The sequence below is a fragment of the Rhamphochromis longiceps genome, linkage group LG15 (assembly GCF_057381845.1).
Source record: "Rhamphochromis longiceps isolate RC_006_pf linkage group LG15, R_longiceps_female_GT1.1, whole genome shotgun sequence".
Lineage (NCBI taxonomy): Eukaryota > Metazoa > Chordata > Actinopteri > Cichliformes > Cichlidae > Rhamphochromis > Rhamphochromis longiceps.
Genome location: NC_140571.1, coordinates 42530662 through 42550925, shown reverse-complemented (window position 1 = coordinate 42550925; position 20264 = coordinate 42530662). Strand labels below are relative to the sequence as shown.

Below are 20264 nucleotides of genomic sequence, written 5' to 3'. Positions count from 1 at the left end.
CATTCACCCAGTGTATATACTATATGTGTATATATATATATATATATATATATATATATACACACACACACACACACACACACACACACACACACACACACACACACACACACACACCCCCCCCCCCCCCCCCAATTTTTGCACATGTCGAGGAGCGTGTCAGGCTACATTTCACTGTGTGTTATACTTGTATAACTATGCATGTGACAAATAAAGAACCTTGAACCTTGAAAAGAAAAGAAGACTCATCTAAGGTGTTAGAACATGAAGTGAAAATGTATTAAATTACACCACAGTTTAGGAAACACCCACTCACCAAAACTGTGAATCCAGTATCAGTCTGACATTCTTAACCTTTGAAGAAGCTTCCTGCTGTGTGACTGTGCTGCAGCGTCCGAGTGATACGTTGAGATGGAATCAGGTAAGAAATGTCTTTATATTTCAATCTGCTCACTGAAAAACTGCAAAAACCCTCAAAACAGACAAAAAGAAAATAACTGTCAAAATATGAAGTGGCTGTTTCGGTTATAAATGTGTTGTAACGTAGTTGCAAATGTGAATTTCGGTTAATTCTGTTTAAAATTCTCCCCCACAGTTAATAACATTGATGTCTATGAATACCTGTGGGTCAGTAACCAGGACATTGCTGAGCACACGCTGCATACACCGTGTCTACAGCACATGCAGCTTGGAGACCTGCAGGCAGACAACTATGTCAAATTCATAATCCAAGACATCAACTATCTGGTGGTGGTCACAGACATGTTGGATGAGATGAGAAACAAAGTCGAGGTCCCCGAGGACCTCCACGATTTCATGGAGGATAGGTGTGAAAGCTACAAGACGTATGCTGAAAGCACGTTAAAGGAATTTAACCTCAATGTAAGAAACCTTCAGCAACCTCCTTTAACATTTCTCTATTTAACTGGAATGTTACTGTTTTGAAGTCATTGCTACAATTTATATTTAACCTGTGTCAATAATTAAATCTACTTGTCACATCCACACAGTGTGTCAATCATTAACCAACCCCTGCCATGAAAAAGTACTTGTCTGATTACAAAGACATCATGGAGAATCAGATTCGCCGTGGCTCTGCTTCCCTGCTCCAGGCTGTGGCTGTGGCTAGCCAATCAGCTCAACGAGAACTGCTGCAGCGCATACTTCACCTGGAAGATGTCCAACATGTGCGGCCACCCAGAACAGCACTATAAAGCGCTGCTCAACAAGTATCTGACCACACCAGAACAGAAGGAACTGGCAAACAAACTCTTCCGCCAGCAAATGGACAACAAGCATGACGTTTGTGCGTCTTCACTTGAATGAAACAGGAGCAGTTAATAATAAACCTTCTTGCTTTCAACTGGTTAGAGTTAATGTGCCTCTACTGCCCTCTGCTTTTCATGTCTAACATAGTGCATGTGAAGAACATACTCTTCTTCACCAGTTCTGCACTGCAATAAAAACTGAGCTTTGTTCAGTCGGTGCCTTTAGATTCTTATTGCTGTTTCTCACTTAAAGCAAAATGTCTGTCTATCTATAAAATGTCCTTTATGGCCGTTACAGCGGGAAGTACGCTGTTAACATCTTTGTATTGTTAACATTTTGTCTCTGAATTAATGTAATACTCACTGTGCTTGTTCTTGTGTATTAACTAAAGTACAGTCAAATTTTTATTATATAGCATGTTTCAAGATAAATATCACGAACTGCTTCACAACAAAAATGGTAGAACATCAAAACAGAAAAAGTCACCAAGAAGCAAGTTTTTTTTTTCTTTTTCTTTTTTTTCCTGTCCCGTTTGGCTCTTTTGCATCAGAATTGTTGTCTAAAGGCAAAGAAAGATGCCCAACGGATTTACTTTACCAAATTTACCATCCCAGCCTTGCCGTAATGGTCCATTTGATTCACCTTTTATTGTTTATTTTATTTATTTTTTTAATTTTCACTTTTCAATTTTCACAGACTTGAATGAGGAAAAGAAAAGGGAGAAATGAAGAGGAGGAAAAAAAACAGCGGAGAAGAGGGACGGGGATAAAGGGCAAAAAACAAAAACCAACTAAATAAGCAGACAAAACATACATAAATCAATCACCTGGATCACCTGTTGAGAAAGAAAAAAGAGAAAACAAGCAGAAAAAATAGAGCAACATAATAAACAACATCACGATGATATATGGGAATATGACAGTAAATACTAAATGTTAAACATTATTGTGCAGCACATAAGATCAACAGAACACAGTGTGCTTTGAGGTAGGAGCCAAAAAGGGTGTAGTTTGTGTGTGTGATCACCCGTGTGTACACCTGTGAGCGTGAGCGCGCTTGTTTTTAAAAGGTTCCTTCATGTAATGATCTGCTAGAGGGTGTGGGGGGGCCACAGCCCCGTCCTCCAGGGCATGAAGCAGATATGGAGATCAAGACTCCAGACATCCAGAGGCCCCCAGAACACAAGAGACCAAGGAAGACCAACAGAGGGGCAGCCGCGCCACTGTCCCAGAAAGAGCTGAGGAGAGTCCCAGATGAGGGCTCACTCAGCAGCCGCGGAGCAGAAGCCAGGGGGGGTTGCAGTGACGTGCCCGTGAGCTCCGCCGGCAGCCAGCTGTGCCTGAGTGACCGAGCCCCAGGCCGAGAGGCCGGGGGCACCCCACCTCCAAAGTGGCCCGAGTGAGCCCCAGGCTCCAGGCCCTGACAAGCAGCCACCAAGGAGTGAGCCGGTGTGTACCTGGACGCCCACCCCCGGACACAAAGAACCATCAACGCACCGACACCTGAGGGAGTCCGCCACTGGCAGGGGAAGTGGTGGTGGGTGGAGATAGGCCTCCAAACCTTGGAGGGCCTGAGATGTCCCCAGAGAGGTGGCGCCTGACACCCAACCTGACATATAGACACAGACATACAGGCACACACAGACACAAACATCCATTCCCCCCCTCATGCTCTCATATGCACTTACTCCACACTCAACCAACGTGGAGACAGACATGAAGAGACGCTGTACACACGATCACACTCCCCAAGCGTACTCTACAAACCGGGTCTAGGTACCCTTGCCCCTGGAGGGGGAACTGCACCCAGACCCAGGTGGTGTTACCCTTTTCCCTGCAGTGGGGAGAAGCAGACCGCCCCGACTCCGCAGCAGCAGGGAGGCCCCACACTCCAGACCGCAGTCGGACGGCCAACTCCTCCTCCTCCCCCCCCCCCCCCGCTCCAGCAGGTCGCAGCTAACCAAGAAGCAAGTTTAAAAGATGACTTTTTAGCTGCTTTTAAAAGCAATCAGCAAGTTTCATAGAAGCTCAGAGAGAGATCAGGGCCCACTGCTGTTCTCAGCTCAACCCTTAAACCCACAGACTGCAGGTCCTGCTACTGGAAAAACATCTCCCAGTTTACTCTCATGGGGATTCTACATAATCTAAACTCCAAGAGCTCCAAATAAAAAACTGCAAAAGCACACAAACTTTGAGAACAGTGTTTGTTTGTTTTTTCTTTCTTCACAACATGATGCTTGGCTTAAACTTCAGCACTTAAAAGCATTGGGTTGCTGCCATGTGATTGGCTGATTAGATGTTTGCTAATAAAGTGGCCTCCTGTCTTAAGACAAAATGAAGCCTCTTGATTTATAAATGTGTTCGAAAGATTTGGGCCTTAAAAAAAACGTAGGTGCATGTGAATGTTAAACGTCCGACCAAAGAAATCGAGACTGAACTCTGGAGTAAATATAGTTGTTAATGAAGATTCATTGACCAACAGGTTCATTAACATTTCCTTCCGTCACGTGCAGTCACCCTGACCCTGATTTGAGACTTCAAAGTGAAAGCTTTTTGAGAGTCCAGCAGCTTTTCCTAAAGCTGAAGGTTCCTCTGACCCATGCTCACCCAGACTCTTTTGCCAAAAGGTGTAAAACCGAAACAACAACAACACGATTGAGTCTAGCAGCAGGACCAGATGCCAAAGGCCTGTGATATTTCCTCCACCTCTTTAAGCCTCTTAGTCCTGTAAGTCTGCAGGCTGTCTGCAGAGCTACCTTGTTGCTGATCAGTGATCATTTAATCCTTTAGTGGAAAGGGTTGGGTCTCACAGGTTTGTCTGCCTGCCAGCCACACATATAAACACTCAGATCTTCACAGGTATGGAGGAACTTCTGTTACCGAACGTTGAGGAGGAGGTGCGCTCTGACAGCAGCTCGTACGCGCCTGGAAATGCAGAGAAGACGATGGGGGACCAAATGAAGACTTTCCTCCTGAAGACAGTGAAGGGGGACCTGAGGACGGTGAAGAATTTCTTTAAGAGGAATGGGCTGCTCACGCTGTCAGTCATCTCTGTGATCACCGGCTGCACGCTAGGCTTTATGTTGAGAGGAAGTCAGATGTCTACACAGGTACTGTTCACCTTACAGCAAACAGCATGCCATTAAACTCTCAGCTTCACATTTACATCACGTCATTATGTCGACTGGGCTTCTTTCCTTCAAATATCCTGTTAAGTCACCTTCAGTGGTGCTGCCAGGAGCTCACCTTTAAGCTCCTGTATTGATACTGTCCAACACTTTTCCTGTTAATTACTTCTCTCAGCTTTCTGCTCAGTAGCTGCCTTTAAACACTCTGTTAGGATGTAAAATTTCAGCTTCTATGTTTACATTTTCCTGTGAAGCTGAAGGTAATATTTAAAATAACCTAAAGCTTTGTGTTGATATTTTTATTTCAAATGTCTTTACGTTGCTTCGTGCCTCGATTTATTGCGATATATCTTTTTAAATTTAAATTTCAGCTTCTGTGTTGATTACTTTTTTTTGGTTTGTTTGGTTGGTTTTGTTTTGTTTTCTGTTTATTTTATATATTTTTTGTGGAATTAAGTAAAAAGTATGCAAAACACACAGTAGCAGAGAGGGATGGAAGAGTTACCAAATTAACAACATATAATAACATAAAAAAGAAGATAAATCAAAAAACTGAAAAAAAAACTGCTGAACTTTTGATATTTTAATACAAAGGTTGGAGTCTTCTCCTCCACTTCTCCTAAACTCCAGTGGAGGAGTTCAAGTATCTCGGGGTCTTGTTCACGAGTGACGGGAGCTCGACAGACGGATTGGTGCTGCAGCTGCAGTGATGCGGACGCTGTACCGGTCCATCGTGATGAAGAGAGAGCTGAGTGTAAAAGCAAAGTCCTCAAATTACCCATCAATCCATGTCCCTACCTTCACCCGTGGTCATGAGCTGTGGGTAGTGACTGAAAGAACGAGATTGCGGATACAAACTACTTTATTTTGCTACAGAAATTAAGTCTTCCATTAAATGAAATCATGTCTGTTTAATAGACTCCAGTTTGCATGTAAATGAGAAAAGCTCTGCACGCAAAAGTTAGTTAAGGAGTCCCTCAGGGTTCTGTGCTGGAACCATTATTGTTTAAATGACACACATATTATACAGGCTTCCCTTACACAATATTATTAGAAAACATACATTTTCATTGCTATGCAGATGATACTTTATCTATGAAGATACAAATGAACTAGTTGAATTGCAGGAATGTCTTAAAAACACAAAGGCCTGGATTACCTCTAATTTGCTGAATTCAGGTAAAACTGGAGTTATTATATTTATAAGGCCCCAGTAACACTTTGAAGAATCTTGGAGTTGCTTATGCCCAGGACATGTCCTTTAACACACATATTAAAGTAGCATGTAGGGCTCTCTGCTATTATATCTTCTATTATTTGTGATGTTTAGTTAGTGCATCACTCAAAGACAAACATGTTGTCTTTGAGTGATGCTGAAAACTCGCTAGTTATGCGTTTTTTATTTCTAGACTGTACTATTGTAATTCATTATTATTAAAAGCTCCTTTCAGTTGATCTAGAATACTGCTGTGAGTACTGACAGGGACTTCTCCCGTACTGGTTTCTCTTCCTTTGATCCCTATTTAAGCCAAAATTGAATTTAAAATCAGAGTGTAAAGACTACGTTGGTAACTGACTGCTGGTGTAAACTGGCACTATAACAGTGAAATGAACTGAATCAGTTTCCTTGAATTCAGTTCAGTTTTAATTAAATAGTGCCAAAAACAGTCACCTCACGACCCTTTCGCACACCTTGAATGAGATCCAGAGTTCCTTTACGAAGACTGGTGAACTTTACAGAAGACATCATTGTTGTAGGCTTCTGTGGTGGTGATCGTTCTTTTGCAGCAGCAAATGGGAGACCCACTATTAGAGAGGGAAAGATGGATGTAGGAAAATAAATCCTGATTTTAAAAACATTTCAGCATTTACATTTCAACAAGATAACTCTTTATTTACAGCCTAAGTCTCTGAAGGGGCATGAAAAGTGATAATGTGCAGCAACTATACTTCTCCAGCACTGCCAAGTTTGCTATGTTCTACAAGAAGAACCAGATTTTTTTTTTAAAAAGTGTGACAAACCTGAAGAATAATTCACAGGGAATTTGACACAGTCATTACTGTAAACAAGAAAGAAAAAGACAGGCTTCAGGAAAACTGAAAGTCCAGGCCAGGCTAGATCCAGAATGAAACCCACCACAAGTCCAGGCCTGAACCCAACAGAGCATCTCTGGGGAGAAATAAAGGACAGTGAAAATTGTTTTTATATGTGATTGATTAGCAACATAGTAATATAGGTTGTGCTTCTTAGTTTCTAGTTCATATCAAATTTTTCTTGCTTACTGGATTATATATCTCTCATTAAGGAGAGTGAAGGACACAGCTGAAGGTAAGAAAGAGAGAAAAGTTGTCAGTTCCAGCGTTTGGATAGTTTAGTCCAGTTAGGTTTAGGTTTCTTTAATCACTGTTTTAATGAAACTAAACGTAGTAAAAATGTGACACTTGAATTTATGGTTTACATTTCACTCACATTTTCTTGTACAATCCCAGTGTTGGGGCACTCTAAGAAAAAAAGTAATGTATTTTAAATTATTCCTTCTTTTTTAAAAGATCTGTATTATATATTATTACTGAATTACTCTCAAGAATTACTCATAACAACATCCCAACAACATTATTACATGCTCAAAGGGACTTCAAAGAAGTCACTGCAGCGATTCTACTGTAGCAACATGAAGAGGCAGAAAGGCTCGTCCTTGCTTCTGTTGCCTTCAGTTTGGGCTCTGTCTGCTGGCCTGGGGTCGACACACACTCAGCACTTTAGTTTTGTGTAAATATGCTGTCTGTGCAGCTTGCAAGGAGCCCGTGTGTGTTAGTAGTATAAACGCAGTTGCTTCTGTCCTGGACGCAGCTTGCTCTTCACCATCGCGCCCTTGGCCTTTTGTGCATTGAAAGTAAAAGTAGTGTCCATGGCTTCATTTCAAAAGTTTTTTTTTCTTTGCACAGAAACTGAAGTCAGCTGGTAGCTGACAAAGACATGATTGATGTTTCTTTCTGATCAGATCTTTCTGATCTCCTGATCAGAACCTGTGTAACACAACAACAACATACTTGTAACTATAATGTGATTATTAAATTTAATACAGTAATGTGTTACATTACTGCATTACTGCATTTCCCAAATTACTCAGCCGTGACATCACTCTGGGGTGTTGCCTAGCTTCATGATTGCACAGTATCTCTGCAGATGCTTGCAAAACCCCAAATTTCTCTAACAGAAGAATGAAGTTTTTCTGTCCTTTTATGCTTTCTATATGCAGCATGCAGATAACTTAGGAAGCTTTATAACACAAGTGTCAGTATAACTGTAACTGTAACGTAATTATGGATAACAGTAACAAGTTACTTTGTAACATGTTAACCCAGCACAGGTAATGGTTCCGGTCAGCTCTGTGAAGAACTATATGAACGTTTAAAAAATAAAATTAAACAAATGTCATTTCATAACAAGATTCGTTTTTACATTGTCCAATGAGTTCTTACTGTTAAACGATGAATATGCACACCAAAGAGAGATAAAAGGGAAAACTAAAGTTTGTATCAGAAGCTAATTATCCAGATATGTGTTTACACTTAAACAGCAAATCTACTGCTGCAGAGCAAAGATGATCAAACTGTTTTGATGTCTTGGGCAAGACACTTCACCCTACCGCCTACTGGTGTTGGCCACTGCCCCAGTCTGCCCCAGGGCAGTGGTGGCTACAACTGTAGCTGCCTCCACCAGCGTGTGAATGTGAGAGTGAATGAATAGTGGCATTGTAAAGCGCTTTGAGGGTCTCAAAAAGCACTACATAAATGCAATCCATTATACTGAGGACATATATCAAATAGAATATTTCATTTTGTCTTTGCAGGAGTTTGAGCATGTCTGGTTGCAAAGCTTAATGTACTTAGCATAATAAATAGCTGTTTTTACATTTCAACCTGATACTCATAGGATTACAGATAAATCGAGCACCGTGCAGTTTCAGAGATGCAGATATGCAGGATATGCAGGATATGCAGTGCCACTTAATTTCAGCACAACTGGTCTGTTAAGTTTCCATGTTGAGGGGAACTTTTCCAAGAAATGTAGAGGTCTCTGGCCTTTTAATTCTCTGGAGGATACACTGTAGTTGAAGAAAAACAGTGTCACAGAGCTTTAAGAGCAGCCAGTCCAAATCCACCAACGTTAATCCGTCCATGTAAGGAGTGCCTCTCATGCTCTCAGAGGGCTCCTTCTCTCTGAGCTTTTAAAAGAAACAGTTAAAACAAAGCTGTTTGTGCAGCCTCTGAGCATCTTACTGTAAATATAACCAAAACAACTCTATGATAGTATAAACATAATAATAATAATGGCTCACTTTGATCACCGTTGGTTATTTTCATATTCAGAATACAACATGAGTTTTTTTCATTCATCTTTTTTTCATCAGTTTTTACATTTCAACACGAAATCATAGGATAAGTTCTTAAGCGATTGTTTAACAGTTACTAATTATACTCTTCTAATATAATGTTAATAAATAAAACCAACTCGGTTAAAAATGTTCATCTAGAAAGATTAAAGTTACAGATGAGAAATAAAACTGTTTACATTAATTGTTGCAAGCATGATCAGAATGACACCTCTGTGTCTTGTTTCACAAATCAAACAAAGATTTTAAAGTTAACTGAGATTAACTTAATCTGAAAATGTTGATGTGATTTTCCATCACTGTCAATCTGTGTGTCTGCAGATTCAGAAAACCCAACGAAACTACTCGGTTATGTGAACTAAAACTGTGACCTATGAGCACATGCACTTCAGAGTCTGTGTTTGTTAAAAATAGTTCCGTTTGTGTGTGAATGGTCTTTCTGAGAAGAATTGATCCCTCTCAGCTAGACTTAAGTGCCCTGCAGACTGTTCACAAAGCTGAGGGAACTGGGACTTAACAGCCGTCTGTGTGCATGGGTGTTGGACTTCCTCACTGGCAGAACTCAGGTGGTGAGGGTGGGTAGATGCGTCTCTAACAGCATCACCATCAACACAGGAGCACCACAGGGATGTGTCCTCTCGCCACTGCTCTACTCCCTCTACACTTCAGACTGTGTGGCCACCCATGGCTCCAACACCATTGTGAAGTTTGCTGACGACACAGTGGTGTTGGGTGCCATCTCCAACAACGATGAGGCGGCCTACATGGATGAAGTGAGGAATCTGGGATCATGGTGCCAGGACAACCACCTCCAGCTGACCGTCGGCAAGACCAAGGAGCTGGTGGTGGACTTCAGAAGGGGTCAGCACAGAGACTACAAGCCCATTATCATCAATGGAGCTCCAGTGGAGAGGGTGCAGTCCTTCAAGTATCTTGGTGTCCACATCTCCTCAGACCTGACATGGGCTGCCCACATTCAGGTCCAGACCAAAAAGGCTAGGCAGCGCCTGTATCACCTACGACAACTGAGGAAGTTCAGGGTCTCTCCAAAGATCCTCAGGATCTTCTATACAGGCGCTGTGGAGAGCATCCTCACACAGAACATGACATCGTGGTTTGGGAACAGCTGTGTGAAGGACCAAAAAGCTCTCCAGAGAGTGATCCGTACAGCAGAACGCTGCTGCAGGATTGCTCTCCCCCCGCTTCAGGACACCTACACCAGGAGATGCCGGACTAGAGCAGCGCAGATACTGAAGGACCCGTCCCATCCAGGCAACAAACTGTTCCAACTTCTGCAATCTGGTAGAAGGTTCCGCATCTTCCGGGCAAGGACAGAGAGACTCAAGAGGAGCTTCTATCCCCAAGCCATCCGTGCCCTAAACACACACACCCGCCCTCTCACATCATCTATAACTGACTGAGACAGGACTCTCTTCCAGACACTCTAAACCCAGGCACAATGTACATTTCAAATTCCTTTAAATTCCACAAACATAAATGACAAATAAAATAATGTCAATCCTGCAAACTTATGAGAGAATACTGAAGGTACAAGGTACCGGACTCTGCAATACAACTACCGGGGTTCTCTGTGCACCGCGCGGACAGGTCACAGGATCTTACTGGGATAAGCAGAGGCGGTGGTGTGTGTTTCATGATCAACAACAGCTGGTGTGATTATGCGAACGTGCACCCGGTCAAATCCTTCTGCTCACCGGACCTGGAGTACCTGATGATTAAGTGCCGGCCATTCTGGCTACCGAGGGAATTTACAGCAGTGATTATTACGGCTGTTTACATTCCCCCACAAGCCGACACTGACCGTGCACTCAGGGAACTGTACAGCGCGATCAGCAGCGAGGAAACCGCACACCCAGAGGCAGCGTTTATCACAGCCGGAGACTTTAATAAAGGAAACCTAAAGAAAGTCTCACCCAAACTCCACCAACACATCCATTTTAACACGCGTGGAGAACGGCTTCTGGACCACTGCTACACCTCTTTCCGGGATGCGTACAAAGCCCTCCCCCGCGCCCCATTCGGCCAATCAGATCACTGCTCCATCCTGCTCCTGCCCGCCTACAGGCAGAAGCTGAAACAGGAAGCTCCAACCCGGAGGGCGGTGCACTGTTGGACGGACCAATCGGAGTCTGCGCTGCGGGACTGTTTTGATCACGCGGACTGGGAAATGTTTCACGTGGCTGCTAGGGACATTGATGAATACACAGACTCAGTCTGTGGATTTATCAGGAAATGCGTGGAAGATGTCGTCCCATCCAGAACAGTCAAATCCTTCCCAAATCAAAAACCCTGGATTAACGGAGATGTTCGCGCGGCACTGGCGGCACGGAGCACCGCCTTTGCCTCCGCGAACACATCGGACTACAAACACGCACATTACCAACTCCGGAAGACGATCAAAGCAGCCAAACGTGAGTACAGGGACAGGGTGGAGCAACAGTTTGACAACTCTCGGAGTATGTGGCAGGGACTAAACACGATCACAGACTTTAGAGGGAAAACCAGCACACCGCAGACCACGGCCTCTCTGTGTGAGGATCTAAACGTATTCTACGCTAGATTCGACACAGCGAACACCATGAGACCGGACAGTGTGTCTGAGGCGGATGTGCGGAAGTGCTTCAGGAAGGTGAACGCGCGCAAAGCTACTGGTCCGGACGGGATTCCCGGCCGCGTCCTCAAGTCATGCGCGGCTCAGCTGGCTGGAGTGTTCACGCACATCTTCAACCTTTCCCTCTCTCTGTCTGTAGTCCCAGCCTGCTTCAAAGTGGCCACCGTCGTCCCTGTACCCAAATCCTCCACCATCTCCTCATTGAACGACTGGCGACCTGTAGCCCTGACCCCCATCGTGAGCAAATGCTTCGAGAAGCTGGTCAGGGACTTCATCTGCTCTGCACTACCCGACTCACTGGACCCTCTACAGTTTGCATACCGCCACAACAGGTCCACTGATGACGCCATAGCCCTGACACTACACACTGCCCTGTCACACCTGGAGAAGAGAGACACGTATGTGAGAATGCTGTTTGTAGATTACAGCTCAGCATTCAATACCATCGTTCCCTCGAAGCTGGACAGGAAACTGCAGGATCTAGGACTGAGCAGCTCCCTCTGCAGCTGGATCCTTAGCTTCCTGTCTGACAGACGCCAAGTGGTCAGACTGGGCAGCATCACCTCATCCCCCATCACACTGAACACTGGTGCTCCACAGGGGTGTGTACTGAGCCCTCTCCTGTACTCACTCTACACCTACGACTGCACAGCCACTAACAGCTCCAACATCATTGTGAAGTTTGCGGACGACACTACAGTGGTGGGTCTTATCACCAACGGTGATGAGACGGCTTACAGGGAGGAGGTCAGCGCCCTGACCCACTGGTGTCAAGACAACCATCTCACCCTCAACGTCGCAAAGACAAAGGAGTTGATAGTGGACTTCCGGAGGTGCAGAGAAGTACACACCCCCATCACCATCAACGGCGCTGCTGTGGAGAGAGTGAGCAGCTTCCGGTTCCTTGGAGTACATCTGGCTGAGGATCTTACGTGGTCAGTACACACAAACAAAACAGTGAAGAAGGCGCAGCAGCGCCTCTTCTTTCTCAGGAGACTGAAAAGATTCGGCATGAGCCCCCGCATCCTCAGGACCTTCTATCACTGTGCCATTGAGAGCATCCTCACTGGATGCATCACCACCTGGTATGGCAACAGCACCGCCTACAACTGCAAAGCTCTCCAGCGAGTAGTGCGGTGCTCTGAACGGATAATTGGAGGTGAGCTTCCCTCCCTCCAACACATCTACAGGAAGCGCTGCCTGAAGAAAGCGGGGAGGATCATCAAGGACTCCAGTCACCCCAGCCATAAACTGTTCAGACTACTTCCATCAGGAAGGAGGTTCTGCAGCATCCGGTCCCGTACCAGCAGACTGAGAGACAGCTTTTTCCATCAGGCCATCAGACTGCTGAACACTTCATAGACACCTCAGCTTCACTACTGGAACTTCAACATTATGCACTCCATACTGTACAGTAATGCCGCTGTTTTGCACATATTCAACTCTGTATATTTTTATATTTTATTTTATTATTTTTTTACTATTTAATTTGTAAAAATGTGTATACACACACACACACACACACACACACGTAGGAAAACATTTAGTATACACATCCAGAAATGCATACACTATTATATATTGTACATATATTTATTAGTTTCAGGTTGGCCATTCTTGTATTTTGCTCGTTTGTGTTGTTGTGTGGGGCTCGCACACAAGAATTTCACTCGCATGTGCTGTGCCAGTGTGCCTGCACATGTGATGTGACAATAAAAGTGATTTGATTTGATTTGATTTGAAGTGAAAGACTTCTTCTTCATTTTAAGTTAAATGCACTTTATATAAATTTAGTTTTAACAGCAGTTTTATAAAAAAAAATAATAATAAACAACAGGAAAAAAACATTTTGAATGAGCTGCATTTTTAGAAAGCTGAGAGTAATCACAGTATTTGCATTATGTGTTATGACACAGAGATTTATTCTTGCATCCTTGTGGAATGAATGTTTTTTGGTTTTATTTACTTTTACATCTACCATTTAGCTTGGTCCTAAACTGAACAAAAAACGTGAAAGAAGAGAACGACAGGAATGATGCAACAAAAGCACGACTGGTCTGTGTCATATCAGCAAACACATCCAAACATCCTAACTAACACAATGAACTCACCCGAAACTCTGGCTGATTGGGACCCACACCCAGTTTCACACCTTGGCTCAGGCGATTAGAGGATCATCAGGGGGTCCTTTGTCCCTCTTTGGGGGGAAACTCCCACTATGTTTATATCTGGGACTCTCCACCATTTGACCTTAGAACTGAAGAAGCTTCTCGGATGAGAGGTGAAACATCTTCAAGTAACTTAAAGAAGTCCAGACGCTTTTCTTTGCAAGCTCCTTTGACTACGATGACCTGGATGACTGAGAACCTTCACAGACATGTTGTTGTTGTTGTTACTATTTGGTGTTTAAATTTAATTTGTCTATAACAGATGAGACCGAATTGAGGACCTGATGTGTTTGATTTCTGATAAAGACTCAGTCTCAAATTTTCATCAGAACCTGTTCATAAGAGCTTACAGTCAAGTCATCTTTATTTAAGTATTTAGTATTTATTTATTTATTGTCATTGTCAAGAACAATGAAATTGCGTTTGGGGCTTCCATACAACCCAAAAAAAAAAGAAGAAAATAATAAATACCCCTTAAAACCCAAGTGTACATATTTAACCCAGTGTGACTCCAATGCAATAAGACAATCCTTAGCAATAATGTTCGTAGAAATTCAGACAAAGACCTGAGAAACATGACAAAATACAACAATGCAACCCATTCAATATTATTGTACTGTGAGATATGATATCAGATATGATAGTTATCTATTTAAGAAAGAGGGGGAGGGGGGGGGGGGCAGGAGGGGGAAGAGAATAAAGATATGATGCACCAATGCAGACCAGTTCATTGCTATTAAGAAGTTGGATATGGTTATTGTCCGTGAGAGGGGGGCAGAGAGTTCAGGAGCCTCACAGCCTGTGGATACAGGCTGTTGGCCAGTCTGGATGTTCTGGCCTGTATAGACCTGTACCTTCTCCCTGAGGGCAGCAGATGGAAAAGGTGGCGCGCAGGGTGATGTTGGTCCTGCAGGATACTGTGCACCCTCCTCAGACAGCGAGTGGGGAAGATATTACTGATCTCTGGCAGACTTGTTCCAATAATTCTGCCAGCTTCCTTCACCACCCGCTGGAGTGCTTGCTGATCGGCCTTGGTGCAGCTGGGGAACCACACTAGAAATCCATACGTCAGAACGCTGCTGATGGCACAGTTGTAGAAGTTCAACATCAGAGATCTGGGAATGTGTGCGCTCCGCAGTCTCCTCAGGTAGTAGAGGTGCTGTTGGGCCTTCCGTACAACTGAGGTGATATGGTTGCCCCAGGACAGGTCCTCGGTCACAGTTACCCCCAAGAATTTAAAACTGCTCACCCTCTCCACCGCCTCACTGCCAATGAAGAGAGGCAGATGGTTGTTATGACCCCTCTTCCGGAAATCTACAATGATCTCCTTGGTCTTTTTGGTGTTTAAGACCAAGTTATTGTCGTGGCACCATGACTCTAGTTGTTGCACCTCTGTCCTATAGTTTGTCTCATCATTGTTGGAAATAAGTCCGAGCACTGTAGTGTCATCTGCAAACTTAACAATGAGATTGGACGCGCAGGAGGAAATACAGTCATGGGTGAAGAGAGTGTATAGCAGAGGGCTCAGAACACACCCCTGAGGGGCACCGGTGTTGACCACAAGGGTGGAAGAGGTGTTCTTACCCACTGTAACGGCGGATATGTAAAGCTAGCGCATATTCACGTAATATAACATTTGTGCTTTTATTCTGGTAACTTCCTGTGTGACCGGAAGTGAATGATGTAACGGTAAAAATTGGATGTACAAAAAAGACGGAAGAAAACGGAAAACTAATACTAACGGAGAAAAGGGAGAGAAGATTATGGTTAAATTGTACGAAGACAAATGGTTCTAGCTACAGTCGACAGGGGAACAAGGTTTGTAATGTATAAGATTTAATTTGAGCAAGTTGAAATGCATAATATGTATTATATAGTTTAATAGATAACGGTTAGACCAGCGTAATGAGCGGTTAAGATGCTGTACATGAATAATATGGTAATTGTTTCATTTGTTTGTCTAGCTCTTACGTTGGTTCGTTGTCTGATACACGGCAAGGAATAATAAAGGTCATTCAACAACCATCAGTTCTGGCCTTCTCAGTTCGACTGGATGCTACAGTAAGAGCTTGACCGCCGCCATTTTGCTACAACACGAGGGCTCAAGGTTTAACGGCAATTCCCACAACGTCCAGCAGATGGCAGAAGCAGGTCAGAGAACAAAACGGCGAAAGGCATAAGGAAAATAAAGTTAAAATGGAGGATTCAGAAGAAGACATTAATGAACAGTTTGCAAACAAAGAACAAATATTAAATGAGCCACAAGATAAAGCTCAAAGTAACTCTGCGATTCCAAGGCGTTCAGAAAGTGCCAAGGTGCCAACCGAAAAAATGCTAACTTATCAGAAAGAAGAGATAAGTAAAAAAGAAAAAAGACTATTAACTCTTTATGAACAATGGAAAATACGAGTGCGAGAAACAAGAGAAAGATTAAAGTTGGACATTTCAGAGAAAGAAATGGCAGATCTTGCAGATGATGTAGAGCAAAGAAAAGATGAACTGCTAAAGTTGTACACTGAAATGAGAAGTCACATTGCACCTTCATCAGACATACGAAGAAAAACCGATGCATGTGAAGCAGTTACTCATGACATCGTGAAAGTCATCCTGGAAAGAACAAGCGGTGTAGATGGAGATTTTGATGGAGAATATGAAAGAAAACGTCTACGCAGACTATTAGAACATGATTATGCCCAATCCATCTATGGTTCAACTGCAGCATCGAAACATAGCCAACTGTCTTCAGCCTCACATCTTGCTTCAAAACGAGCAGAGGCAGCAGCAGAACTAGCAGCAAAGGAGGCAGAGTACAAGATTGTACAAGAGGAACAAAGACAGAAGGAAAAGATAAAGGCTCTAGAAGAGGAGCATAAGAAACAAATGGCAGTTCAAACATCAGAGTTGGAACGCCTGAAAGCCGAAAGGGAGGTGGAAGCCGCTCGCGCCAGGTTGGACGCCTACAACAGAGAGTTGTCGCAACTTGATGATGCATATTCAGTTAAGATGGAAAAGGTGAACCCAGAGCACACACCCAAACACACTGTACCATCATACTCCATACCAGCGCCAACAACCCCTCCTAGTGTCAGCCAGCTTGCACAGGCGGTACAAGACAGCATAAGAATAAATAGACTCCCCACGCCAGAACCAACGATGTTTAGTGGTGAGCCAATAAAATTTATTGAATGGAAATCCACTTTCATGTCACTTATTGAACAAACTGGCATGTCAGCAGCAGATAAACTGTACTATCTGAAAAGGTATGTAACTGGCTCAGCTCGCAAGTGCCTTGAAGGGACTTTCTTCAGAAATGATGAAGAAGCGTATAACGATGCTTGGGCAAAGTTAAACCAAAGGTATGGCCAGCCTTTCGTGCTACAAAGGGCATTTAGAGAGAAGTTATCTAGTTGGCCTAAAATACAGTCGAGAGATGCTGATGGGCTAAGGAACTTTGCTGATTTTGTGAATGCATGCACACTTGCTATGCCTCACGTGAAAGGACTGCAAATACTCAATGACTGTGAAGAAAATCAGAAACTGTTGCATAAATTGCCAGACTGGATAAACACAAGATGGAACAGACATGTAACAAAGATACTCATGGGCGGTGGTGAATTCCCCAGCTTTAGTGAATTTGCCTCCTTTCTCTCGCTTGAAGCAGAAGTAGCATGTAACCCAGTCACTTCCATACATGCACTTCGCTCCCCGGAAACAAATGATGACAAAAGAAGTCAAAAGAAACAAGGCAAGTGTATTTAACATTAACACAACTGAAAGAGATGCAAAGACTAAACTATACAACAGTTCTTCATGCACACTGTGCCAAGAGTTGCATCCACTTATAAAGTGCCCAAACTTTCTGCAAATGACCCTGGAAATGAAAAAGAAACATGTAAAGGACAATAAACATTGTTATGGTTGTTTAAAGCAAGGTCATAGTGCTAAGGACTGCAAACGGCGCCTCACTTGTGAAACCTGCTCTAAGAGACACCCGACCTGTCTTCACGATGAGAACTACAGCATTAGTCTGCAAAGAGAAAAGCAAGCTCAAGTGAGTATAGACAACGCAACACAAGGGAACTCACCTGAAAGTGCAACAGCCATAGCGTTAAATGTCGCTAGAGCAGAACACACAGTCAGCACCTCCATGATAGTCCCAGTATGGGTCTCAACGGCTGCTAATCCACAAAGGGAAAAACTAGTCTATGCGCTACTAGACACGCAGAGCGACACTGTTTTTATAGATCAGGATGTAACACAGAAACTGCAAGCAAATGTGTGCCCTGTAAAACTCAGACTTACCACAATGATGGGTAAAAATGCAGTAGTAAGCAGCGGAAAGGTGTGTGATCTTCTAGTGAGAGGTTACAATTCAGCAACTGTGCTAAGGCTCCCAACTGCTTACACAAAGGACTACATACCTGCAAATAGAGAACACATACCAACATGTGACACGGCAAAACTGTGGAGTCATTTGTCGTCCATTGCAGATGAGATCCCACCGCTCCTCAGTTGTGAGGTGAGTCTCCTGATAGGTTATACTTGTCCCCAAGCTCTGGCGCCTAGACAAGTACTCTTGGGTAAAGACAATGAGCCATATGCCATCCAAACTGATTTAGGATGGAGCATAGTTGGCAACTCAGTGCCATGCAGTGCATCAGAGACAACAAGGAGTCTCTGTCACAGAATAACTGTTAAAGAAATGCCTCCATGTACTCCCGCAGATGCAATACGTGCACTAGAAAGGGACTTTAAAGAAAACGAAATAAACGAAAAGACGGTGTCTCAAGACGACCTTAGGTTTCTTGAGAAACTTGAACAAGGCATAACACAAGCAGAAAAGGGACATTATGAAATGCCATTGCCATTTAAAGAAAGGCTACAAATGCCAGATAACAGACAACTCGCCGAGAGCAGACTCAATCAGCTCAAATGTAAACCAATGCGTGATGAAAAATACAAAAGAGACTATGTCACATACATGAATGACATTATACAAAGGGGTGATGCCAAAGAGATTGATGATAATGGACCTGAAGGCGAGACACAAAACAATACTACACCACAGCAATGGTTCTATGTACCGACGAGTGAAAACCCCGCTGACATAACATCAAGGAGCACATCAGTAGCGGAACTGCTATCATCAAACTGGCTCACAGGCCCTCAGTTCTTATGGGAAAAGAAGTTAAACCTTCCAACTAAAGAGTCTATTGAACTTTTGGTGGGAGATCCAGAGGTGAGAAACGTGCAAACACTCAACAGCCAAACTACAGAACACAGAAGTCTCTGTGACCGTCTCACAAGGTTCTCATCCTGGTCACATGCTGTCAGTGCCATAGCACGTCTCAAGCGGTTCCTACTCAGAGACAAATCAAAGTCACTCAGCACTGTAACTGAAAGACAAAACGCTGAAATGGTGATTATCAAAAACCTACAAGGACTAACATTTTCAGATGAGATAAAGACATTAAGCAAAGGAAAGGCACTACATGAGAGCAACAAAATTTACAAGTTGGATCCTTTCTTGGACGAAGACAATGTGCTCAAGGTGGGAGGAAGGCTACAACACTCATCGCTTCCTAACACATTCAAACATCCAACTGTCATTCCAAGAGACCATCATACTACAAAACTCATAATCGCTCACTGTCACGAAAGAATAAATCATCAAGGAAAGAGCTTCACAATGAACGAAATACGGTCCAGCGGTTATTGGATTCCCAAGCTAAGTCAAACAGTATCAGACTACATCCGTCAGTGTGTGACATGTCGGAGACTAAGGAGAGCTGTGGAAGGACAAAAAATGAAAGATCTCCCCACAGAAAGAGTCGAACACTCTCCGCCTTTCACATATTGTGGTATGGATGTTTTCGGCCCGTTCCTAACCAAGCAAGCAAGAAAAGAAAACAAAAGGTACGCTCTCCTTTTCATTTGTTTCTATTTACGAGCAGTACACGTAGAAATGTTAGAAGACCTGACTACGGACGCTTTCATTAATGGACTAAGGTGCTTTATAGCTCTGAGAGGCTCTGTCAGACAAATAAAATGTGATCGAGGTACTAACTTTGTAGGTGCCAAAAATGAACTGTGTGCAGCACTGAATGAAATAGACACTGAAAAACTGACAACCTTTCTATCTGAAAAACAATGTGATTTTGTGTTTAACACACCCCATGCTAGCCACGCAGGTGGAGTATGGGAACGACAAATTCGGACTGTGAGAAACGTCCTCAACGCCACACTTGCTCTCGCAAAGAGACGACTCACCGATTCATCACTCAGAACCTTTCTCTATGAAGCAGCTGCAATAGTAAACAGCCGCCCGTTGACGACAGACAATCTCAATGATCCAAACTGTTTGAAACCAATAACTCCAAATCATCTCCTAACTATGAAAACCACAACAGCTTTGCCTCCTCCAGGACAGTTTGTTAAAGAGGATCTGTATGCTCGGAAGCAATGGCGTCAGGTACAATACCTAACGGAGCAATTTTGGAGCAGATGGAAGAGAGAGTATCTTCACAACATCAGGGTTCGGCAGAGATGGCATGCTGCTAAAAGGAATATGCAAGTAGGTGACATAGTGATGGACAAGAAAGAAATACTGCCACGATCCCAATGGAGACTTGGTAGGGTTGTGGACACCATAACAGACGAAGATGGACTTG

At 43.5% G+C, this 20264-nt stretch overlaps 2 protein-coding genes across 3 annotated transcripts in view; both read left to right on the top strand.

Annotated features, from left to right (window-relative positions):
* Positions 1-307: 307 nt before the first annotated feature.
* On the top strand, positions 308-1656 carry LOC146653260 (uncharacterized). 2 transcript variants are annotated; one of them, XM_085381200.1, is made up of 3 exons: positions 308-421; positions 596-901; positions 1027-1656. In XM_085381200.1, exons 1-3 carry the CDS (start codon positions 412-414, stop codon positions 1212-1214), a joined length of 504 nt encoding a protein of 167 aa, XP_085237326.1. In that variant the 5' UTR covers positions 308-411; the 3' UTR covers positions 1215-1656. The 2 variants fall into 2 exon arrangements, with proteins under 2 accessions (XP_085237326.1, XP_085237327.1); XM_085381201.1 differs by having other exon boundaries at positions 596-882; positions 1011-1151.
* Positions 1657-4129: 2473 nt separating this feature from the next.
* slc1a8a (solute carrier family 1 member 8a) overlaps positions 4130-20264 on the top strand; it is a 31981-nt gene continuing 15846 nt past the window's right edge. Inside the window, exon 1 of the mRNA XM_085382247.1 lies at positions 4130-4378. Coding sequence (XP_085238373.1) covers positions 4130-4378 — 249 coding nt within the window. The remainder of the gene's footprint in view (positions 4379-20264) is intronic.